General features: G+C 38.8%; 1 protein-coding gene across 2 annotated transcripts in view; it reads right to left on the bottom strand.

The window, feature by feature from the left end:
* The window catches only part of LOC109401449 (G protein-activated inward rectifier potassium channel 3), a 496,540-nt gene that overhangs the window by 346,252 nt on the left and 123,662 nt on the right, over positions 1–26,626 (bottom strand). For both annotated transcript variants that reach the window (XM_062861023.1, XM_062861024.1), the window contains exon 3: positions 23,996–24,421. In XM_062861023.1, the coding sequence (XP_062717007.1) occupies positions 23,996–24,333 (338 nt within the window). In that variant the 5' untranslated portion in view covers positions 24,334–24,421. The remainder of the gene's footprint in view (positions 1–23,995; positions 24,422–26,626) is intronic.

The following is a 26,626-nucleotide window of genomic DNA, read 5'->3' on the forward strand; positions in this document are numbered from 1 at the left end:
CAAATTTTCATGAATTTTGGTGCCCGGGAACCTATTTTAAACTCAATTTGAAGTTTGTATGGGAGCGATTTGTCGAATAACCCCTCGTCGCATTTTGTACTGGGCGGAGCTGTCAAGCAGATGCCCAGCTGTCAAAAGGTGATTTCATAAAATATCTTTGAAATTGATTTTAAGTATTAGAATAAAGTTCTAAAAATCTGTAAAAAATCATGGTGGCTCAGAAAAAAGTGCTGTTTTGTATAAAAACAAAAAATCAATACATTTTTCAAAATTTCAAAACCCAATTCCATATGTTCATGGTCTCAGCATCAATAGAAAACTCCACAAGAGCAATACAGCAATAGGGAACTTTCACAGTTACAGAACCACAGTAGAACATCTGTAAAAAATGCAAAAGATCCGGTATCCAATCTCAGCAAATGTAACGTCGTATACCGGATCGACTGTAAAGATTGCCCAAGTACATACATTGGAATGACAACGAACAAGCTGAGCAACCGAATGTACGGACATCAAACACACGTGAACACACTAGAGAGAAGATTATCGGAAGGCCACCACTACACAGATCCAGAAATACTGCACTTTTAGAAAAATCTGCGCTAATCCAGCACTGCATTGAGCAACAGCAAGTGTTTTACTGAATAAAAAACAGAAAAACGATCGTGTGCAAAGTACGATCCTTACAAGTTGATTAAGATCGAATTGTTGATTAACAATTCTGAACTTAACTAACAGATATGCTTCAATAAATACAGATCCTGAAGAAGATCCAACCCAAGGATCGAAACGTTGGCAATGATATAAAATTATCAACGCTTTTTCCCGTGACTGAAAGCCGAAAAAATTCCATGGCTATCAAAAATCCCAGTCGAATATTTCCAAAAAAAGTTTTTCCTAGAACTCCTCAAAGAGTTCCTTCACGATAGGACATTCCTGGAATAATCCCAGGAAGAATTCCTAGGGAAATCTCAGAAGGAATTCCTGGAAGAATCTTGGAACGAATCGCTGGAGAAATCTTTGAACAAATTTCTGGATGAATCTCTAAAGTAATTCTTTGTTAAATCTTAGAAGGATATCTGTAAGAATTTCTGAATGATTTCCTGATAAAGCATTCCTGGAGGAACCTCGGAATAAATTCCTGGAAAAAATCTCGAAATTCCTGGAGGATTCCCGGAGTTCATGAAGAAATCCCAAAGAAATTCCTGGAGAGATTCTGAAGGCAATCGCAGGAGTAACCACGGAAGGAGTTCCTTGAGGAACCCTCTGAGGGAATCCCAGATGGAAACTCTTTTAGGCCACTCATCTGGTAGAATCCCAGAGGAAACTTCTAAGGAATCCTAAATAAACCTCTTGAAGAATCTCACAATAAGCTCCCTTAGGAATCGTGGAAGAAATTGCTGAAGAGTCCAAGAAAGAAACTCCCAGAAGAATTCCACGTAGAACGCGTGATAGGAAAAAAGAGAGACCTAAACGTTTGAGCAGCTCGTTCTCAGCCGCCTGTAAACCGATTTTCAATTTTCTTTTACCCAACTTTTCTACTTCTATTTTATACAAAATTCATGTTTTTAGGGATGCTCATTTTTCCTCCAGAGGTTGGAACGTTTTTTTTTTAAATTTGACATTTTTTTGTTTGCATGCTCAATTTAAGTCGTTACATCTTAAAATAAATGCAAAACGTGATTTCTACTAATAAGGCATAATTGAGAGGTAAAACAAAATGTTCGCCATTTTCTTGAACATCCCTAGTTACGGTCTATTGCGGATGCCAAGCACCCTAGAGGGTTAGGGTTTTCAGCAAAGTTGTCTAGATTGATTGTTGCTACACTTTTATGAATTTTGTTTGACCTAGATCTACTGAAACTGATCTAGATAAGTTTTATCTTTCAATACTTACCTTACCGATCAGGCTAAGGTCGGAGTGGCCTCTGCTGTACATAGTAGCCGTCTCCATTCCACTCGGTCCATGGCTGTTTGTCTCCAGTTCCGCACTCTGCGTAGGATCCGCAGATCGTCCTCCACTTGGTCGACCCACCTAGCTCGCTGCGCTCCACGTCTTCTTGTACCGGTCGGATGACTATCGAGAACCATTTTAGTCGGGTTGCTATCCGACATCCTGATGACGTGACCCGCCCACCGTAGCCTCCCGATTTTCGCGGTATGGACGATGGTTGGTTCTCTCAGCAGCTGATGCAGCTCGTGGTTCATTCGCCTTCTCCAAGTCCCGTCTTCCATCTGTACTCCGCCGTAGATGGTACGCAACACCTTCCGTTCGAAAACTACAAGGGCGCGTTGGTCCTCTGCACGTAGAGTCCATGTTTCGTGCCCATAGAGGACTACCGGTCTAATCAGCGTTTTGTAGATAGTTAACTTCGTGTTACGGCGAACTTTATTCGATCGTAGAGTTCTGCGGAGTCCAAAGTAAGCACGATTTCCTGCCACAATGCGTCTCTGAATTTCTCTGCTGGTGTCGTTGTCGTCGGTCACCAGTGAGCCCAAGTACACGAATTCTTCAACCGCCTCGATTTCACCACCGTCGATATGAATTCGGGGTGGCGGGCGTGGAGATTCCTCCCTGGAGCCCTTTGCCATCATGTACTTTGTCTTCGACACATTAATGACTAATCCGATTCGCCTGGCTTCACTCTTTAGTCGGATGTACGTTTCCGCAATCGTCTCAAATTTACGAGCAATAATATCAATATCATCAGCGAAACCAAGCAACTGAACGGACTTCGTGAAAATCGTCCCACTCGTGTTTATCCCCGCTCTCCTTATTACACCCTCTAACGCAATGTTCAACAGCAAATACGAAAGACCATCCCCTTGCTTGCCGTAACTCTCTGCGAGATACGAAGGGACTCGAGAGTGTCCCTGATACTCGAACTACGCAAATCACTCAATCCATCGCCATCGTCGCCTCGATCAATTGTATCATACGCCGATTTGAAATCGATGAACAAGTGATGTGTGAGCACGTTGTATTCGCGCCATTTCTGCAACACCTGGCGGATGGTGAACATTGTAGAAAACACACTTTGCTATTCGGTTTACTAAATTACAATGTCTTTATTGTAGCCTTCTCCTGACAGTCCTCCTGGCACAGCCTCCTATAACTGATGATGTTTCGCTATACTACATATCTCCCTTTTTCCAGTAAATATAAAATATAAAATCAAAGTTCAACAGACAACAGTAATGTGAATGATGCACTTAAGTATTTGACACCTAACATGCCTTAAGATGTCCTTCTACTATTTTATATTCCATGCATTTAATCGAGTATACGTATCTTAACTTCAATACTGATGAATACTGGACTACATCACGGAAACTACTTTGGTCGTCCATTGATAAGCAGCGTCATCCGTCGTCTATGTCATCACGCTTATCTAAATAGGGTGGGGAATATACTTCAAATTATTAAATAATTATTATAAAGCAATGTTCGATACTTAGCTCTTCTCTTCCCTCTTCGATACAGACATTCTCTTCCCTCTTTTCACAAATGGAAAGTCTTACCTTACGCTTGCAGTTTCTGTGGCCAATGTTAACATCTGGGTTACAATACAATTCCTAAATAGAATTTAAAATAAAATAGTTTAAATTTAGTTTGATTTTTTTTTCGTGCATATCTTTGACACTCAAGAGGATGAAGTAAAATTTGTAAGACTTTCTGTATCTCGCGTTTTGGATTGCCAAATGCACTGAATTTTTTTTTTTTTAGTGTTTTAAACTGAATCCTTGCACTTCCCTTTACCATAGATGGACTGAGGTTTCACCTCCTACATCTCATGGTAGACTGGATTGGCAGATGGTCTATGAAACCTTGTTCTTTCATATGACTTAGTAATAAAATTGTAACATCAAAAACGCAATTTAAATTTTTCATACGTGCTTCTCAAGAAACGGACTGGATGATTCGTTTTATTCCTTCGACTCTTTCTGTAATCGGGCCGAATTTCAACGATCTCCCTACGCTCTTTTGACAGAAATGGACCAGGAACAGTTTTCCTCTTCATTTCATACGGAGATGTAGACCGGAATCAGTGTCCCCTTTACTCTCTTCTATTTACCCAGGAGCGGACCGGACGATCTGTTTTATTCCTTCACTCCATACTTGGAATGGACCGAATTTCAACAATCTCCCTTCGTTCCTGTTACAGAAACGGACTGAGATTTACAAACCTCCTTCGTTTCATACGGAGATGTAGACCGGAATCAATGTTCCCTTTACTCTCTACTGATCAACCAGGAGCGGACTGGACAATTTGTGTTATTCCTACATTTCATTTCAGAAATGGACTGAATTTCCACAATTTCCCTACGTTCCTTTATCAGAAACGGACTAGGATTATCATATCCTCTTCGTTCCTTATGGAGAAGTAGACCGGAATCACTCAGAGTGTTCCCTTTACTCTCTGCTGACAAAACTAGAGTAGTTCATAACAGTAATGCTCCTTCATTTCATTTTAGAAATGGACCGAACTGTACACATAGACTCAAACGGATTAAGATTCTTTAATCATCTTTGCTCTTTGAATCACTTTTAATGCTATTTACTAATCACCTTCAGCCTTGCCTTCAGCAATCCAATCCATTCGATTTATTCAAGGAATGGACAGAACAACAACCTCCGTATATATTTTTTTTAATTTTTTTTTTCAATCTTCTGATGTATTAAGGAAGAATTATTAGCACCACCGTATGCTGATAGTTTGAATTAGATGTTGAACAAAACATTTTACCAAACGTTAATATTTATGTAAGTATCAGACAAAAATTTTGTACAGACACACCTGGTAAAAACCAATCACAAGTTACAGTTCCCCCAGAGAAAAACAGCATCCCTTTGTCGAAAGTCGGGTGAGTACTTGGGTGAGTAACATAACTCGTTTTTAAAGCCTAAGACTGCGTAGCCGTTAATCAATAAAGTCAACCTTACAGTCGATTTCCAACAGCATTAATATAAGTTTTCCGTGCGAAAACGTGTTTCAGTTTTTCTGTATGTTTCTGTCATTTTTTTTATTATGCTGTCTTCAATATTTTTAAGTACTATAAAATTCTCCATAACTGCACGATTTATTGAAGTCAATGCACTTTTTTTTCGTTGCCACAAAGTATGACGAAATGCTTACCTAGTTCACGTGCCTCCAATAACAAAGTGCGATGTCATAAAAACAAAATGTTTTCATTCGAATTTCCATTCTATGGGAAGGTTTGAGTAAAAAGGTATATAAAATTTGCATTGTACATTCCCACTACTGGTGAAGAATAAAATCATAATCGTAAAAATAGAACTACTAAAATATGCATTTTTTTCGGTAATGTGCACTTAATTCAAGTATACAAGAACAATTTAGCATAGCACCGCTCATAACAATGTATAGCCTTAAAGCAAACATTCAACTATGCTTTTTTTGTGATAAGCCCAAAATGTCCAATTTACGTGCTCAAACTTTATTAATAAATTGCTGGTTTTTCTAATATTTGATTGAAGTCATTTGTGTGTAGGTGCATTCATTATGTAGAAATGAAATCAAGGAATCTGTACATTCGTACTTATTTTAAATACAATGATTACACAAGGGCGCAAATTGATAACAAATCACATTGTAAAAATAGGCTGGTATAAGTATGTTAAGTATATATTAATTAGAACATCTTCACAATTTGTAAATTAGTTAAAAAACATCACCATTTAGGTTCACTTTTTTTTTCTTTTTATTTTTTTTTCAATGTTTTTTTTTTTTATTAGTATGCCACACAATTTTTTTTTAATAGTGCATTGTAATTTAAATTTTAGTGTGAAGGTAGTTGGGATAAACGTTTCATAACTCATATGTAGAGCTATTAAATGTTCCACAATTTACGCAACACAACACAACGTAACATCATCGAGTTATGTACGTGGGAATTAAATTGTCCGTTCCATCAAATGTTGTTGAATGTGAACATAATAAAGTTTAGTTCGTGATATACCACTAAAAATTGATTTAGATTGAGATTTCTAGCAAGTAGGCTATGATGTCGGGAACCATTATTACCTTGATTATTACTGAAACTGTCAAAAGGTAATCATTGAGAAAACTTACACGTTACACTGATAATGCAACTTCAATGCATAAAGCTCAGCGCTAAGGAGATTTGAATCTCGTTATTAGTGCTTATTTTCATATCATACAGTAGGTTTGTTTTTCGGAGCTCAGTGTAATTACCAAGAAAATCAACAACCGCCAAGTTCATAAGCATCTCTGTACATATCCTACTGCAATCAATAAAACACATCATCGCACATCAACATATCTTACATTATCATCAACAATCAAGGCAATACACTACGCTTGCAAACCCACAGTAGTAAATCCTACCCTTGATCCTACCTGAATCCAAACGTGCTACTTATAGGATACAACTCTTGACACCATCTCGTTCTCATGTCAAACCTTTTTCCGCGTTGCTCTTTTCACAAGCTTGAAAGGCCCTCATGCGACTTCACTCCAGCTCCTCATCGACTTATACTTTCTGTTCCACCGAGTCCCGATAAAGGCATCCGATTGATGCTGCTTGTCTGATGTCTGGTACGTTCCAGTAGGTTCCGGTATTCCTTCTTCCATCCACGATCGGACTTCCTCCTGCGCGTGTTTCGATTAATCTCGTCGCCAATGTAGAAAACACACTTTGCTATTCGGTTTACTAAATTACAATGTCTTTATTGTAGCCTTCTCCTGACAGTCCTCCTGGCACAGCCTCCTATAACTGATGATGTTTCGCTATACTACAAACATCTGTTCCGTTGTAGCGCGTTCATCCATAACTCCAGCCTGATATTGCCCCACGAACTCTCTTGCAATTGGTGATACACGTGGCGAGAAAGTATCTTGTAGGCAGCGCTCAGTAGTGTGATCGCGCGATAGTTCCCGCAATCCAACTTGTCGGTCTTTTTGTAGATGGGACACACGATACCTCCCACCATTCCTTCGGTAATTCTTCCTTCTCCCAAATCTAGGTAATGGCCCAGTGTAGTGCTCTCACCAGCCAGTGCTTCTCCAGAGCCGGTGACCTACATACCTATACACATCCGAAATTGCGAATCAGAGGTGTACCTATCTTTCATCGTCTATTTCTCACCCTCTTCAAATGGCACCTCATAAACCGAGTACCCTGTGCACATTCTCTACTCATCTAACTTCCGACTGACTGACGCAATTTTCCGATCATCAGCTCAAATCAAAACAAACCTTCGCCCACCTGCGCATGGCATGCCTACTTGATCATGTGGTTGACTCATCATCGATTGCCGTATTCCCACGGCGATTTTCCCATAACATGTATCGCCTCAACCAAGCTGTACCGATCGATTCTCCCAAAAATTAACGACCACTTCGCCAGAGTACCTACCGTGTGTCTGGGAAAATTTTCCTCTTCCAAATCGAATTATTCAACGCAGACCGACGTCTTAACTGATGGCACCGCGTCGTCGTCGTCGTCGTCGTTGTTCTCGTCGCCATTGACATTGGCTTAATTTTCCGCGCAAAGGCCAACCTGATTGGATTTTTCACACGCGTCGTTTCTCGCCGAGAAAAAAATTAACGATCACATATCACCCAGTGATCACAGCAAACACAGGGCACGGGACACCCCGTCCGTAAAACGGCGGTGGTGGCGATCGCGGCATGGCGGCGTCATGGCACGATTGTTTTGGTTATGTGGCCGTTTTGACTGGTGAATTTTGTTTTACTAGACGACAAACCGGTGTTTTATTCCTGTCGCGATCGTTGTTATTTTTAAAACCGACACGCAACAACGCAATGAGGGAAAAAATGGGAATTTATTTTGTTGATGATCTGAATAAATACGGGGCAACGCCAGTTGACAGCATCTACGGACTCGGTTGATGAGTCTATATGGGGGCCATGATTGATCAGAGTCAACGGGATTGTAACGCAAACAATTAATAGAGCACGATTTCATTTATTGTCTTTATAAATTAAAAAAAAAAACTAAAACAATAAAAATACAAACTACAAAAACATCTTTCAATTAGAGTGTGGAATAAGCAATTAAGTTAAAATACAGATAAATAAAAACAAAACAATCTTAAAATTCGACAGCAATGAAAAAACTATGTAGAAAGCTGTGCAACTGATTCGTAACTCAGTAGGCTTTTGGGAATAAGGCACTGCACATGTTGCTAAGGTAAATTTAACTAAATCTTTGACGTTTCGTGGCCTTGTTGTTTAAGATTGGATAGGGTGATTGTGGCAATTAATAACTGTTTCCCCAGGAGCTCCTTCTAGGATTCCTCCAAGACTTCCTTCCGGGATCTCCCTAGGAATTACTTCAGGAGTACCTTTCAGCATTCCCTTAGGCATTCTACCTGGGATACCTCCATGAATTTCTCTCTTGATGTCTCCAGCAACTTCATCCAGGCTTCCTCAGGGATCTCTTTATGAGATTCTTCGAGAGGTTTATTTAGGGCTCCATCAAAAGTTTCCACTGAGATTCTACCAGGAGTTTTTTTTTTATAGGGATTCCTAAAGAGGTTTTATCTGGGATTCCTACAGGATTTTCAGGGTTCCTATGGTAAATCCTTTCGGGATTACTCTTGCGATTGCTTTCAGAATTTCTCCAGGAATCTCCACTGGGATTTCTTCAGGAATTCCGGGTTCCTCCAGGAATTTCAAGATTTTTTCCAGGAATTTATTCCGAGATTCTTCCGAGAATGCTTTCGTCCAGGAAATCGTTCAGAGATTCTTGCTTATATACTTCTGAAATTCCTTCAAGAATTCCTCTAGAGATTCATCCAGGAGTTACTTCCGCGATTCCTGCAAGAATTTGTTCCAAGATTCCTGCAGGAATTCGTTACAAGATTACAAGATTCTTCCCGGAATTCCTTCTGAGATTTCCCCAGGCATTCTTCTTGGGATTTCCCCAGGAATGCCCTCACGTGAAACAACTCTTGGAGCAGTTCTAGGAAGAACTTCTGGAGAAATCCCAGGAAAAGCTCCTAAAGGAATTTTAGAAGAAGGAAGAAGAACTCCTTGAGGGGTCTTAGTAGGACCTCCTGCAGGAATGTCAAAAGGAACCCAATTGGGAATCCCAGAAGTAACGCTTAATCAAACTCAGAAAAAAAAATCCTGAAGGAATCCAAGAAGGAATACCTCCCGGAGTGAATCCCAAAAGGAACATTTGCAGGAATTCCAGAAAGAGCTCCTGGAGAAATTCCAGAAAGTGTAATCCTCAAATGGAACAATCCTGGAAGGAACTCATTGAAAAATTCCAGAAGAAACTCCTAATGGAATCGCTAAAAACACATCTACAGGAAGCTCAGAAGGAATTCCCAATTAAAAATAATAGCTGAATAACAGGTTATTCAGCCAAAATTTTGAAAATCAAGCTGAAGAGCGGTTTATTCAGCCGTTGTATAGCAATAATGTTTGTTGGGTTCCTGGAGGAACCTCGTAAATAATAGCTGCAGGATTTCCGGAATCGCTGGAGATATCCTGGAAGGAATTCCCAGAGAAATCGTGACAAGAATCCCGTTAAAAGTTCATGGAGGAATTTCAGAAAGAACTCTTGGGTGAAGCTCAGAAGGAATCTTAGTAGGTTCCTTAACTCCTGGAATAATCACAGAAGGAACTTCTAAAGAAATCCTGCACAAACCACAGGAAAAAAAAAACATAGAAAGAACTCCCTGAGGAGACCTTGACAGAACTCCTGGAGGAACCTTGGAATGAATTTCTAAAGAAACTCGGAATGTATTCTTGAAGGAATCCCAGAAGAAATTCCTGGTGGCATACTGCAAGGTTGTTCTGGATAAATCCCCGATGAAACGTTTTCAGGAATCTCAGAAGAAGCTTCTGGAAGTATCCCAGAAGGAACTACTAAAGTATTCCTGAAGGAGTCCCGGAAGAAATACTCGAAGGAATCTTGAATTGAAATTCTGAAGGAATTCCGGAATTGATTCCGGATGCAATCTAGGGGAGAACTTTTGAAGTAATCGCGTAAGAAATCCCGGATAATCTCAGGAGAAAATCCTCGACGAATACCCAAAGGCAATGGGAGGACTGCGAGAAGGAACTCCTTGAGGACTCTTTGAAGGAGGTTCTGGAGAATTATCGGAAGAAGTTAAAAACGCAATTGCGGATATATTTCTTAAGAGCAATCCCGGAATAATTTATTGGAGAAATTCAGGAAAAACCAATAAACAGCTCCTAGAGAAATCACAGAAGGAACGGCTAAGGAAATCCAGTAAGGCTTCTAAAAAAACTCCAGAAAGAATCCTAGGCGTCGACTTCTGGATGAATGTCAAAAGGAACTTCTGGACGAATCTAAGAAAGCATTCCAGGATAAATCTCAGAAGCAACTTGTGATTAATCTTAGGAGAAAATCATGGATGAATCCCTAAAGAAACTGTTGGAGGAATCCCAGAAGAAACTCTGGAAGTATGGGTTCCTACTGGAGGAGACCTCACTATCTCATAAGGAGATAACTTTCACAAAACTCCTAGAGGAACCCCGGCAGGGACACACCTAAAAGATTGCAGGAAATTTTTTTTCGAAGGAATTCTAAGTAGAACTCCTGGAAGATTTCCGAATGGATTAACTCATTAATGTATTTTAGAGCAAATCTTGGAAGGAATTCTTGACGAAAAACTGGAATTCCTCAAGAAGAAAAACTCCTTTTAGGAAGTTTTTAGAATACCCCACAAATTCCCTACTTTAAGAATTCCTCCAGGAGAACCTTCTAAGAGGTTTTTCTCCAGCTCAGCCGTTTCTTTTTGTGATTCCTCTAGGAGTTTTTATTGGAATTCTTCGTGAAGTTCGTTTGGAGATTTCTCAAGGAACTCCTACTGGGATTTCTCTCTTTGAAGAGTTTTCCTTTTAAAGATTCCTCTTTCTGGAATTTCTCCAGGATTTTCTCCTGAGATGCCATCAGGAGTTCCTTTCGAGTTTCTTCCGACATTCCTGTGGGAATTCCTTCCGGGATTCGTCCAGGAATTCCATACTAAACTCCTCAAGAAGTTTCTTCTGGGACTTTTTCAATAATGTTCGTGAGATTCGTTCAGGAATTCTTTTCGAAATTCTTTCGTCTAGGGTTGCTTAAGGGATTCCGTCCGGGGATTCCGTCTTCTGGGATTCCTGCTTGAGATTCTTCCGAAACTCCTCCGGAAGTTAATTCTGCATTTCTCTCAGATGTTTTATGGAAATCCTCATGGGGGTACACCAGGAGTTTCATATGGAATTATTCTATAAGATTCTAACAAAATTCTTACAGGACTTTCTGGAAGATTTCCTCGAACACCTTCTTAAGGAATTCTTCCAGTAATTTAATAAGAAACTGCAACAAAAGTTTCTTATAGAGTTTCTCCAATAGTCGTACCAATAGTTCTATCTGGAAACTCGGTATTTCAGAAAAAAAAAAACATTCCAAAGGGAGGAGTTCTAGAAGAAAGAATCACTGAGGGAAATTTTAGATAATTCCTATAAGTATCGCTCAAGCGTTTCAATATCCAGCGCTTCTCTACAGAAGGTGTGGAAAATGAGTACTGCCACACACTGGGGCAGAATTGAAAATACATGGAAAAAACCTCTAGCTCGTCGAGATGTTGAGATACTCATTTGGTGTCTTCAGAGAAAATATTTCTATGGACATGGTCGATATTCTGAGCGGTAGTCAATTTTTCTTACGTTATTCGCATAAAAGTCCTATAAGTCATTTTGGCCATCTTTCATTTTAGCGATATGGTGTCTTCGGCAAAGTTGTTCGGCTATTTATGCTGAAAAAGTTTGCTGAAGACGTCAAATTTCCAAAGCCTACTATTCTTGAGATATTAACCGATTTATAAAATACCTATCTAAAATCGATTTTTTTTTTCATTAAAATACGTTTTTAAACAAATTTAATGTCCGTTTTCGAGTTATAATAATGAAAAATACTAAAATAAAACATATATCGAGGAAATTAGTTGGAAAAATAAAATATGCATTGATTTTATATAGAAAGTTCCCAAAAATCACGCAAAATGTATATAGGACGTTCTTGCAGTTTTTTCATCGGCAATCACCTAAAAAATACATTAGCTTTCATGTAAAAAAATTTCACAGACATGATATTTAATGATTTTTTCTAAATTGGGTTTAAAGTTTACTGTTTTGAGTAAATTAGTACAAAATTCATGCTCATAAAATACTACGTTTTAAGATACCAAGTGAACCATGAAAAGTATAGATGCAATTCAATCACAGGTTTAGTTGTTTCTAATCTCCAAACAAATTGTAAAGCACAAAAATGTCCCAAACGCCAATGAAAGTATGCTTTGGTTTTATCATTCGTCAATGCGTTATACAGTCACACACCATGAATATTTTTGATTGTATGATTATTATCTTATTTAATACAGATATTAAAAAAATGTGGAGAGTTATAAGCATTAATAAATGCATTCAATGATCTAAAAACTCAAAAGCATGTGAGTAAAAAATGCAGAAAAGCTTTTCAATTAGTTCAACCCAGTCGTACGTACTAAATATTTAAATATTTAGCGTATTGCGGAGATTCCACCTGTTTAGACTCCTGCGCGAAAATTAGTTGCGTGGATTTTTCTTGCGTGGGCCCACAGATATAAAACCAGACCGCGTCCTGGTGAATATTTTACGTTGTGCTGTTAGGTACACATTTGGTGATAGTTTTGCATTGTAAACAAATATTTATAACGCACCTACGCTGAAAATGAGCCTAATCATTTATTTGCGTCGGAATCTATAAATCTTCACAACGGACAATAATAAGCAACATTAATAACAATTCATCAGAAATATACCAGTAAAAACTATTCTTTGTTATTTGATTCCTCTATTATTTAGCTGTCTTTCGAATTAGTGGCCATCACAGGAAGCAAACATATGTCTAGATCTCTACAAAATCTGGATGTGTTGTAAAACAGTCGTTGAATCATCACGCAAATACATTACGTTCGAATAAATCATTAACGAATGATAAATCAAGGCATGCTTTTATTGGCGGCATTTGGGACATTTTTGTGTTTTACAATTTGTTTGTAGATTAGAAACAACTAAATCTATGACTAGATTGTATCTATACTTTTTATGGTTCACTTGGTATCTTAAAACGTAGTATTTTATGAACATAAATTTTGTACTAATTTACCCAAAACAGTAAACTTTGAACTCAATTTAGAAAAAATCATTAAATATCATGTCTGTGAAAATTTTTTACATGAAAGCTAATGTATTTTTTAGGTGATTGCCAATGAAATCACTTGCCCGACTGCAAGAACGTCCTATATACATTTGGCGTGATTTTCGGGAACTTTCTATATAAAATCAATGCATATTTTATTTTTTCCAACTAACTTCCTCGATATATGTTTTATTTTAGTATTTTTCATTATTATAATTCGAAAACGGACATTAAATTTGTTTAAAAAAGTATTTTAATGAAAAAAATCGATTTTAGATAGGTATTTTATAAATCGGTTAATATCTCAAAAATAATAGGCTTTGGAAATTTGACGTCTTCAGCAAACTTTTTCAGCATAAATAGCCGAACAACTTTGCCGAAGACACCATATCGCTAAAATGAAAGATGGCCAAAATGACTTATAGGACTTTTATGCGAATAACGTAAGAAAAATTGACTACCGCTCAGAATTTCGACCATGTCCATAGAAATATTTTCTCTGAAGACACCAAATGAGTATCTCGACGAGCTAGAGGTTTTGCCTTTCTCGTACACTAAGTGTACTGGAAAAGCTATATGTTCACTCCAAAAATGACTTTTTGATAGAAGGCCCGGAGGGTCGAGTCACATATACCAATCAACTCAGCTCGACGAATTGAGGTGATGTCTGTGTGTGTGTATGTATGTGTGTGTGTGTGTGTATGTATGTGTGTGTGTATGTGTGTGTACAAAAAAAAACTCACATCACTTTTTGGCAGTAAACCTCATCCGATTTCAATGACCGACGGTTCATTCGACGCGGAATCTGGTCCCATTGTTTCCTATTGAAAATGGTTCGGATCGGTCCAGCCGTTCCGGAGTTATGGCCATTTAGGTGTTCCGGATCGGTACCCCAGGAAGGGGCCAGATATGAAAACGCTACAAACCCATTCATGCGACACATCAAACCACGGCACTTTCGAATACATGATGAACGGTAAACAGGAAAATAGTCTCGGGCCATATCTGAACCGGTAGTGTTCCGGAACCGGTTCCGGGTGACCCGCCGGAAGTGGCCAAACATGAAAGTGAACCAAACCCTTCATGCGACACATCAAACAGCGGATTTTTCGATAACCTGATAAACAGTAGGCAGGAAAACATTCTCAGACCATATCTGAACCGGTAGTATTCCGGAACCGGTTCTGGGTGTTCTGCCGGAAGTGGCTAAATATGAAAGTGAACCAAACCCATGCATGCGATACATCAAACAGCGGCTTTTTCGATAGCCTGATGAACAGTAGGCAGGAAAATATTCTCGGACCATATCTGAACCGGTAGTGTTCCGGAACCGGTTCCGGGTGATCCGCCGGATGTGGCCAAATATGAATGTGAACCAAAGCCATACATGCGACACATCAAACAGCGGATTTTTCGATAACCTGATAAACAGTAGGCAGGAAAACATTCTCAGACCATATCTAAACCGGTATTATTCCGGAACCGGTTCTGGGTGTTCCGCCGGAACTGGCTAAAGATGAAAGTGAACCAAACCCATGCATGCGATACATCAAACAGCGGCTTTTTCGATAGCCTGATGAACAGTAGGCAGGAAATTATTCTCGGACCACATCTGAACCGGTAGTGTGCCGGAACCGGTTCTGGATGTTCCGCCGGAAGTGGCTAAATATGAAAGTGAACCAAACCCATGCATGCGATACAACAAACAGCGGCTTTTTCGATAGCCTGATGAACAGTGGGCAGGGAAACATTCTCAGACCATATCTGAACCGGTAGTGTTACTGATCCGGTTCCAGATGTCACGCCAGAAGTAGCCAAGTATAAAAATTAACCAACCCCTTACATGCGGCGCATCAAATCGCAAGCTCTTCAGGCAACCTGATAAACGGCTAATAAAAGAGAATAGTTCCAGATCATATTTGGATCAACCGATAGAGTTCCGGAACCGGTTCCGGGTGTCCCGCTGGAAGTGGTCAAATGTAGTAGATATCAAAACCCATGCCTGCGGCACATTAAACAGCGGCTTTTTAAAAAAAGTGATGAACGATTAGTCAGAAAATAGACCACAACGAAGATCTTTATAAAGACTACCGATAGTGTTCCAGGACCGATCTAGGGTGTCCAGCCGGAAGTAGCCAAATGCCAAAAAGAACCAAACCTATGCATGCGACACATCGAACCGCGGTCTTTTTTCAAACCATGAAGAACGATTAGCAAGAAAATAGGCTCAGACCACATTAGAGGCTACCGATAGTGATGCAAAACCAGCATTGGGTACTTCCTAGGGTGCTTCGCAGGAACTTCAAATATGAACAAAGTCAATGCAAGCGATAAATATGTGTAAGAAAACAAAATCTTGACTGAACGAAGGCCACATACATACAGACGTCTAACTCTACTCACTCTCCATCGTCCTTATTTTCAACGGCTGAAACAATTATTAATCGTTGTTGCTCGTTTGACGTCTACTCACTACCAACATCAAGCCGCAGTGAAACGCAACCTGATTAGCATTTGGCGATTATTTTTTCGTAACGATGAATATAATAGCAATATGTTACAAATGATATGTCTGTTTGTCTGTACTAAAGCAATCTCATCAAATCACTGAGGTGTAAAAATATACAGTAGGATAGGTCAACGTTATATGAGAAAATTATCGCATCAACCCCGGAGAAAGTTTTTTCAATCCTCTTTTCCGTTTAAATCTACTGGGATTTTTTTATGGGATTTAGTATGGGCAATTCCATTTGCTTTCATTTTTTGTCAAATTTTACATGAATTTTGTAACCTATGATAATAAAATATAGCCTAAAGTGTGAAGAAAAAACTATGTCGAAGACCGTAAAGCAGGGCTGTCTAACATACGGCCCGCGGAATCGATGAATGAAACTTGGCCCAAGGATTAAAATATTTGAAGATATTTCATATTTCAATAAAATTTAATATTAAAAAAAAATTCGAAAAGTTTATTTTTAATATTAAATTTTATTGAAATATGTTTTGTTAAAAATTTTCAAAGATTGAAAAATTTAAATACATAAATTTAAAAATTTTAAACTTGAAAGGTACAGCCACACGGCGTGTGTATGGGAAAGGTTTATAACAAAAAAATAGGCATCGTCAAATTTTTCGCTATTCAAAAATAGAGGCTTTCAGCTTTCATTTGCACGGTCCCTCAAAAAAATCCACCGAGGGATCTCGAACAACTTTTTCAGAATACTGTTTTTCCCCATACAAAATGAACGGTTCCAAATTAATCCCTATTTCTACTTAACAAACATACCCAATTTTTGTATGAAAAAGTTCCCCCGATGGAATATTTCGATGTTGGGCTTGAATGAAAGCTAGAAGCGTCAACTTTCACGTAACGTAAAACTTAGCAATGCCTATTTTTTTGTAATTAATTTCTTCTACCAGACACACCGTGGCCAAATTTGAAGCAGAATTTCAGCAAAATTTACTGAATTTCAGACAAACGTTGCTGCTGAACAGCAGAGTTTACTGAACGAATCAGGGAAGTTTGCTGAACGGACTCAATAAATACCAAAACTTTCGTATGGCATTTTTAAGTTAGGCAAGGCCATCTTGGCTAGGGAACCTTGACCGATTGAACCCTTGAAAAGGCCCCATACAGATCGAAACGTCAGAAAAATTCATAAACTAGTGTTTTCGATTCCCCCAAAAGGCTGAAGCCAACATTCTGAACCAAAATCATCCCAGCCGTATCCCAACCAAGGAAAGATCATGAGTACATGTTCGACGAGAAAGGCACTATCACCACTAGGTGGATTAATCTGGGTTTTTTCCATGTATTTTCAGTTCGGCCCCAGTGGAAAATCAACAAAGACGACAACCTCAACAATATATAGGAATCTACCAATGAAGCAGTGAGCACAGAAGGGCGGGAAGTGATAGGTACTGCTCAAAGACGACCTAGAAATGGTTGGTTCATTGAAGAGTGCCAGAAGTTGACGTATGAGTAGAACGACATCTGAATCGACGTAAAAGTCTTTTTCAGGCTTTTACGTGGAAGCAAGAGCTATCGAGAAACGGATTCAGAAAATAAAGTGCTGCCTCCAAAGTGTGCAACCGCCGTTGCTAGCTGCCAGGTGGAAATGGTTAAACGCTTCAAGAATGATGAGAAAACGTTAGCAAGTCGATAAACAGATTGAGCATCAGCGACGATGGACAAGTTGTGGAGCTCCGAACGCAAGGAGAGGTAGAAAAACCTATCAAGGAGCTGGAGAACAGTAAGGCTGCTGGAATGGACGAACCTGCGGCTAAACACGGTTGTATGCAAGTGCACGAAATACTTTGTTAAACATATGAGAAATAGAAGAACTACCTGGATGACTGGAGAGCCTCAATTGTCCTCTTTACAAAAAAAAAGAACACAGACTGGAGTGCGCCAATTACCGACTGTTAGAGAGGTCTTTTGTCGGTAAGCTGGTTTCCGTGAGAACCGTTTAACGGTGGATCAAATGTTTGAAATAAGAGAATCCCGAAAGAATCTTCTCTGGTTGAATTCCTGAAAAAAAATCTGGAGAAATGTCTGAAAGCGCTTCTGGCATGTCAGTACTTAGTTTGTTTAGTGTGTGTTTAGTGTGTGACACTGACTGTAAAAGAATAACAAATAAAATTTCTGAAAGAATCGCAGGACGTGTTTGCGTTGCGTTGCGTTGCGTGGTAACGGAGTAATTCGTAGATTGCATACTGAAAGTTGTCATGTTTAAACTTTAATGTGCTTTAATGCTCCTATTCCAATTGCATATGGAATGCTATTTGGGAAGGAACAGCAATCCAATCAGAGGTTGAAGTAAAAAATACATGAAAACCTCCATTGCTGGCCACGCCCATCTTCTCCGTTACGAGGATAGTAAAGGATGTGGTGATATGACATCTACTTCACAAGAGGTCAGCGACTCACCGAACCCCCATAGGGCACTGCATTGTTTTGATATTGTATGGAGTTTTGACGTTTCTTGGCCTTGTTGTTTACAAAATTTCTGTAAGAGTGAAAGAGAAGGAGAGAATTTCATGCAGTGCCCTATAGGTGTCCAGGAATTGGATATTTGGAATGGGTTGATTTGGGATTCACTATAAGCAAGTGATGCAACAAGATTCAGATTGAATGAATTTATTTGTGTATACCATGTAGATGTATTGGTGTGAGTGTAGGTGTTTTAGTATATTCAAACATCAACGTTGGGAGTGACGTAGCTAAAAGATTTTGTCACTCCATGAGCCTTTTTGCATCAGGGATGGGGTACAGGCATTTACACTGTGTCCTGGCTAACAAGCCTAGGCTTAAGCGCCATTGCTTGCTCTCTGAAACGACACCGACGCTCTCGTAAATAGAAAAGAGTTGGGGTTTTGGTACGGGAATGGTCTGTAATTGAGTATGATTAAGTTATGCGACTGGATCTTTAAGGAATGAACCTCAATATTCAAAAAAAAAACAGAAACAGTGCTCCAAGGAAAGATCTCACCGAATTGTCAGGAAATGTTGGACACTTGGTTAGACTCCTCTACTCAGACGTATCCAGTTCCATCAACAGAAATAGCACAATCCCGTCCATCCCGTCACCCAGTCGGAAGGTGCAAAGTGGAAATAGCAGCAGTTTGATGCCATCGGTCCTCCACACAACCAACTCGGCATCCCGGATTCCAGGCGTTGTCCACACAGTCAATATGCTTGAGTTAGTGTTATATCTGCTTCATGTCTTCGCACATGTTTTCCGGGAACCGATACCTGTCACCGGGAGTAACGACCAAAAAGCGTGGCGGTTTGGCTGGTGTTGGTCGTATCGCTTATCACTAGACAGGGGTTTATTCTTCACCATCACATGTGATTTGTTTTAGATCTTCCACTTCCAAAAACTGAATGTCTCGCACTCTTCAAGCACTAATTGGATTCATTATTCCGCCGGTATCAAATCAAGCCTAATCCCGAAATTAAGGTAAACGAAAACGAAAAAAAAACTGACGAGCCAATTTTCCCACAACTGAAAGAATCGCAGGACGTATTTCTGAAGAAACTTCTTTGCAGGAATTGCAAGGGGTATTCTCAAAGGAATTCCATAACGAATTCCTGCAGGAACAGCTGGATGAAACCCTGGAGGAATCCCTGGAGGACTTACTGCAGAAATTCCTGGATAAATTCCTGGAGCAAACCCTGGGAGAAACCCTTAAATGAATTCCTGGAAGATTCCCTAGAGGAATTCTAGGAGAAATCCCTGGAGAAATTTCTGAAGAAACTTCTTGAGAAATTTCGGCAGAATTCCTAAGAGAAATTTCTGGAGAAATTCTTGGAAAAAATCCCTGGAAGGATTTCTGGAGGAGCCTCAGGAGGAATGCCTGGAGGAACTTTCGGGCCAAATCTTTGGCGGAATTCTTGGAGGAATTGCTGGAGAAATCCTTAAAGGAATTCTTGGTATCCTTCCGAGGCACTATCCCAGGAATAATAGTTGGTTTCTGAATGAAATTTTGGAAGAATCTTTCAAGGAATTGTGGGAGGAATCCCTAGAGAAATTTCTGAAAAAATAACTAGATAAGTTCCTACAAGAATTTCCAGAGGAATTCTGATGGGTGCTATACCGTTTCGTATAACACTTTTCATTGAAAAAACGACATCTTCAGTGCAGTTGCATTGGTGTGCGTGAATAAAACCCAAAATATTGACAACTTTGTAAACGCTGATTGGTGGACACGATGCGCACCTGCAGAAAAAGTGCTGCACCGGTACAGCACAAAAATCAAAAACGAACATGTTCGGTGCAAAATTATGCTGCACCGGTGTACCCGGATAAAAATCAACCATAGCATATTCGGTGAAAACCATTCATGTATCCAGGCATGTACCATACATTGTACCAGCTACAATAAAATGTACCGTAATGCAATGGTTCTATTAAATCTTTGCTTACTGTACCTACTATACATTTACATAATATTTTTATGTAACAATATATTGTACTGTTTTTCTTACACGCAGAAAAATAAATTGTAAACACAATTAAATTCTAGTTCGAATTAACCGATTTTTCAATTTACTATAGCGACAAACTGATTTCTAGTTTAAACTGAACTGTTCTATTGTTTGATAATACAAATATTTTCATTTGTCGAAATTTTTGACAGTTTGTTAAAACAAACAGAGACATGGTATTTTCAACATGAAATGATGGATTGATTCAAACGACTGCACTTTTGCCACTAACAAACCCGGAATGTGATTGTGTTGGTGACGGCAGCAACTGCGGCAACTCGGAAATCTATTTCAAGACCGTCGGTAAGCGGATGGGGAGGAAAACGACTAAAAAAAGACAAAAAAGGCGAAACCGATCAACTTTTTTTGGATGCTGTCGTGCGTATCTGCGCGTTATCCATCGCGGCCAAAGCTGCACTTGGAAGTTGGCGTGATGGATTTACTGCACCTTCTTCGTTGTGGCGATGTTGGGGTAAGCATTTTATATAGATGTGTGAGTGCTTTCGGACCATGTTTATGGTTTTTATTTTATTGAAACAAATGAAATTTTTGACATGATATGAAATGATGGTAATCGATTGTTTTTATCGATAAACTCTAAATGAAAACAATTAAATATAACTTTGGAATAAGTAAATTCTTAGTTTGAAAATCAACCATGCGTTTCATTGTTTTAAACAAGCGCCATTTTTCTGCGTGTATGCTTAAACCATTCACATTTCCGTAATATTTTCCGTGCATTTTTAGTTTTGTTTTCAATTTCGGAATTTTTCCGTGTTGTTTTGTTTATGTTCGTGAATTTTTCCCAGTAAAGGAAAAGAAAGAAAGTTCAATTTAAACGTAAAACCCACTCAAATGGCATAAAATTTTGTAATAAATAAGTATTGATTGGCGCCATAATACATACCTAGCCTGCATTAACTCTTGGAGTATCTTAGGTTGTTGCCTTGGTTATCGTTGACGGGGGCCAGCAGTTTTTTTTGGCACCCAGTTTGTTATTGTGTATTCAGTTCAAAGTTGGGTTGTCCCAACTGTTTGTGAAACTGTTAAGAATAGTCATCGAATATCGAGGGGATTCTCGATGTATTCTACAGAAACCAATTAATTAACAAATTTGTTCGAGCACATCATTTTTCAAACGTAGGTCATCAGAATAACAAACATTAGCAATTATCCTGGAAATAATATAAATTGCATTTTTTAAACCACACTTTAGAACATTTAAAACATTTATTGCGGAAAAAAATATTTTATTATATTTGATGGATGATAAACATTGCATCTAAACACCCCCGGCTTCCGCAGCCAAACTTTAGTCAAACAGGTGCCTCAAATATTGCAATAACGGTTAAGCACACTGTAAAGTAAAGTGTCTCACACAATGCATACTTTTGCGTGTGCGTGACAGTATTTTGACAGATTTCCCATGCAAAAACTGGCAAGAAACGCAAACCTCGACAGAACGGACGCTATGCGTTCCAGGCTTACTTATGTACCTCATCACCCACTTCATGCAACAACATTAGTGATCTAACAACACTTGGCGTGCTCGGAAAAGTTCCATCATGCCGCTCAAAGTGTTACCGCAAATAATGGTAAATTTTCTAAACCCAGTTATCTGGCTGGTGGGGCATGGGAGCCTAAGCTTCAACTGCTAATGCAATCAGAGATTACCTAAACGTTGAAGTGGATGATCCTTTAAGTCCGAATGCTCAGAGATAGCTCTATTTCACTTTTTTATCAATTTCGTTTAGCAGGCCTCAGATGCCATAAGCAGGAGTCAAATTACAAATAACATAATATTGTACGATTTATGTAATGTAACTACAATACAACATAACAAATGAGAACTTTCCAAGACCTTTCAATGTAATGTAAATCCAGTATTGAAATTAGTATTCAAAACAATACATTCCCTGCACCTTTTTTGCTTCAAACCATACATATACCATACAATGTACAGTACATTTGAACCCACGTATCAGTATTTACAACAATTTATTTACAATAAAACGTATGGTTTAGCAAAAATATATATATGGAAATTTTTTTTGTATAAATATTGTTACGATACTTAGGGCCTGTTTCAATTGGCGAATTAAAATTAATTTTTACTTAAATTTGACAGTTCGACACTTAAACTTGACAGTTCTCCTAAGGAAATAATTATCTGAACTATCGAAATTAATTTTAATTCTCCAATTGGAACAGACCCTTAACAACCTATACAATTCATTGTAAAAATCTCATTTACAATTTACTATATGGTTGAAAACGTTTGTATTGTTTTTGTATTGTCGGTCTCTTTAATAAAGACAAATCAATCAATCAATCAATTGTATTGTTGCCTCTACCATTATTTATATTGTAAAAAGATTGTTCTAAATAGTACTGTTACAATACAATGTTCGGTTTTTCTATTGTATTTTTCATTCGAGTAGCACCGCCGCAAAAGTGCAAACCGCATAAGTCAAAAATAACTTATGTTGTGTATTTATGATGCACAATTCCTGGAGAAATCCCCGAAGAAAACCCCAAAGCAATCTCTGTAGAAAACCATGGAGAAAATTCTAGATAAAAAAAAATATCCATGAATACTATCTGGAAATCTCTGAAGAAAATCTTAGAAGAATTCCTGTATGAATTGCTAAAGATTTTCACGATGAAATTCTTCGCAGAAATTCTTCAAGTAATCATTTGAGGGATCCCTAGAGAAATCCCTGAAAAAGTCCCTAGAAAAAATCCTGGAAAAATCGCTAGAGATATCCCAGGAGAAAACCCTAGAAGGATTCCTTGATAAATCGCTGGATTAATCCCTAGAGGATGTCCTGGATGAAACTCTGAGAAAAACGTGTAGAAATCCCTGAAGAATTCGCTGAAGATTTTTTAAATAAATCCCTAATAAAATTCCCAGAGGTATTCCTAAAAAAACCTTCACTCAAAATCTCTAGAATGAATAACTTTCAGGGTGGTGACTAAAACACTCATTAAATCCAACTCGACAATTCCGGCGCCATTTGTCATCCGGTCACCTAGCGTAGTAGCAGACAGCTCTCCACGACGACGACCCTTTCCGCACCGCAAAAGGAAATCACGTTCCAAACAGTCAGCAAAAATTACTAGTCTCATACTTTGGCCGTCCGTTGGTCGCCTTTGAAGCCGTCGGTCGTCACATCGTCTCGTCCATACATGGTGCACATCGCACATGAACCCTTGCAACCCCCCATACGCGATGCATTTCAGCTAGGTGGTGGTGCGATGCATTCGCGAACGTGACTAAATGTAACAACAATAACGCGAGCACGCCGGCCGCACTCTGCACGGTTTAGATACAGTCATCGTCGTCGTCATTATACATATTGCGCTATTAACCACATTATTAACTGGAAAAATATCATTCTATTGCAGAGTGAGTGGCGTCCATCGCCGGCTTCCATTGCATGCAACCTCGCCCGCGATCCTAGTAGGTTGCTTCTGCTAACTTTTCATCCAGCGACGACGAACCTTCCGATTATCGAAGAATGACAAAATTGGAGTCATATTTGTTTGTAATTCTAGTGGGAAGAAGAAGTACTTATGCAATGTGATATCTGAATAAAATCAAACTTTATCATTGTTGTTATTACAGGGATGAACCAGCCTCGGCCGGATTCAGAGTTAGTTATGATATTTATTGCTGTATGTGACAAAACTTCATCACAGTTATGATATTTCTTCCCAATCAGAGTAGCGTGCCACGACGCCATAAAACGACGCACGTAAAGAAAAAAAATACTTGTAATGCAAATCAAAGCCTACCTTGTTAGCGGTCCGGACGCTTCCTTCAGCGACTGCCGCAACTGCCGGTGGAATGTACCGATGATGGACTCCCGGCGGCGCCCAGCGTTAGCCGGGTTCACCGCGTCGACCTGTTGCTTGCCCGTGTCCGGATCGATGGTTACCAGCACGTCGCGAGGGGCCTTTTCGCGGGAAATGTCTGTGGATTTTACCACAATGGGAATGGGACCGCCGTCGCCGGGTTGGCCGTCGCCACCGGCGGCGGGTAAAAGTTTGGCCCAAGTCATGTCACCACTGTCGCTGGCACCGACCAGCTGCTGGCCGTCTAGGGCACGGCAGTCCTCGAATAGTTTCGTCATTCTGTGGCCGTGGGGGGTTGTGACTTTCTTCGGCTATTGATCGCTGTGAACGATTTGGACATTCATGCGAGGAAGGAAAGCGATAACCCTGAAAATAAAAATGAAAAAATATGTTTGAGTATAATTGATAGTAGAATATAAGATAATAATATTATCACGGTCGCCATGTGGTACACTATGCTATCAGCTCTTATAATATTAAATTCAGAATCGTTTTCCCCATCAGATCAATTTCGTTTTAAGATATTACAAATGTTCATAAATACTTCTCAATCTTTAATGAGCAACTTTGGTCAAAAGTGAAAATAAATAAATGAATTTAGAAGAATCGGTGCGTTTTCAAACGACTGCAGATCAAAAACGGTTTGACTTTAAAATATCTTGTAGGGTATGTATGCCATCAGTAATCTTACGCTCCCATAATCATCCTATTCGAGAACAAGCGATTACGGCACCGATTGATTCCGTTCTTTTTGTTTTCATGGGTGCTCACTTCTAACAAAAAATACAAAAATAAGAAACAAAACAAACAGCGCTTCAATCCCTTGTTTTCGTAGGATGAAAATGGGAGCCACATGCTTAATAAGGGAACTAATACCCTACCGACTTTTTGAATCATCTAAGCAGAATACCCTTTTCGAAAGAGTGTTATCGGCTTTGTTTTTGTTCGATTTTTGTTCTCTCCCTTTGTGTGTTCTTTCGAAGTGATTGCTGGCGCTGATAACTGATCATATTTTTCATATTCACTCAGATTCAAGCACTGGAAAGGGTCGTTGCAGAGTAAACTTCCCGCTGTTCTTCCGGTTCCACCCGGAACCTCGCGCGTCTTCGGTTTGCGCCAAAAGTCAAAACTGTCAAAAACACGCCTCATAGCCCACTTCGCTTCTTAAAGTTTGAAGAAGTGCCCTCACTGACTGACCTTTAAGGTGCCATTAGACTGTTTGTCATTATGACAAATATTTGCCATTGAAGTCAGACATTCATCCAAGGTTGCTATGATTCACGTTGTGTTGGTCATTTGTTAGGCTTGTTTGGCCAAATATTTGTCACGTCTAATGGGACCTCAAGCAAGCCCATCTCCTGTTTCAGTGCAGCGGTTTCCAATCTCTCGTTCCGCAGGAACGTTTCGAAGCCGTGGAAAAGTAAGGGCTCTGCATAAACTGCTTGAAGAATGCACTATGGCCGGTTTCCATGCAATTCGGCGGCCAAAAATATTTTTTTATTTCTTCGTATTATTTATGCGTTAAGTAACTCATATTCGATGTTTCCATTTAAAAATAATTTTCAAGACAAATTTTTGAAAATGGCGTATGGTCCATTATTGTGATTTTTATGAAAATGTGGATTTAAGTCATATTTACGATTAACACTTCGGTTTTCATATTAAAAGCCGATCGGCCCGAGCAGAAGGGAATAACAACAGCATAAGGAGCTGTGTTATTTGGGCAAAACAACTGAATAATAAAATCGTGTATTTTTAAGTTATTACCATAACATATTGTGTTACAAACTTGTCTGTCATAAGCGGCAAAATAACAAATTCCATAACAAAAAAATGTTCCTGGAAAACCATTTTAATAACTTATTTTGTTAGTTTCAATAACAACTTAATAACAGTGAATTCGGAAAATATTTCAATAACAAATTTTGATATTAATATGTTATTGATAATAATCGGAGAGCAGAATTTGCTATGATATCAAACTTGTTACTAAATAAGTTAAAATACTTATTATATAAAATTATTCGCTTTGTATCACAAACCCGCCAATAACAAGAGGTTCATCACTCTGACGTAAGAAATATTTTCAAATGATCGAAAAATACTATATTCAGCTTTTAATTCATTCTAACAGATTTGAAGTCGCAAGATAATCGAACTTTAGTAATTTCTATATTATCAAATACGACGAGCTTCGATTTCCACCTGTAATTTATAAACTGTTATACTTTAATTGTTTTCGGAGCACGTGTGACCTTTGTTTTTTTTTTCAGCATAGAAACTGAAGAATTTTTAAAATGCTCAACAGTTTTGAAGAAATTTTTTGGGATATTGGAAAGATTGTATTAATTCCTCCGATTTTTCTCTGGATTCAAGAATTATGTCGAATATTCCTCCTGGATTCTACAATTCCTTCAAAAATTTTGCTATAATTTCACCTAAACTTCCTCTGATGATTCCTACAGGACTTTCACCAGAAATTTTTGCATTATTTTTTTCTAAAATTCATCTATATATTTCTCTAAGGATTCCGTCAAAAACTCCTTTTATGTTTATCAAATGACTTTGTCA

Source organism: Aedes albopictus, chromosome 3, assembly GCF_035046485.1.
Source record: "Aedes albopictus strain Foshan chromosome 3, AalbF5, whole genome shotgun sequence".
NCBI classification, from domain to species: domain Eukaryota; kingdom Metazoa; phylum Arthropoda; class Insecta; order Diptera; family Culicidae; genus Aedes; species Aedes albopictus.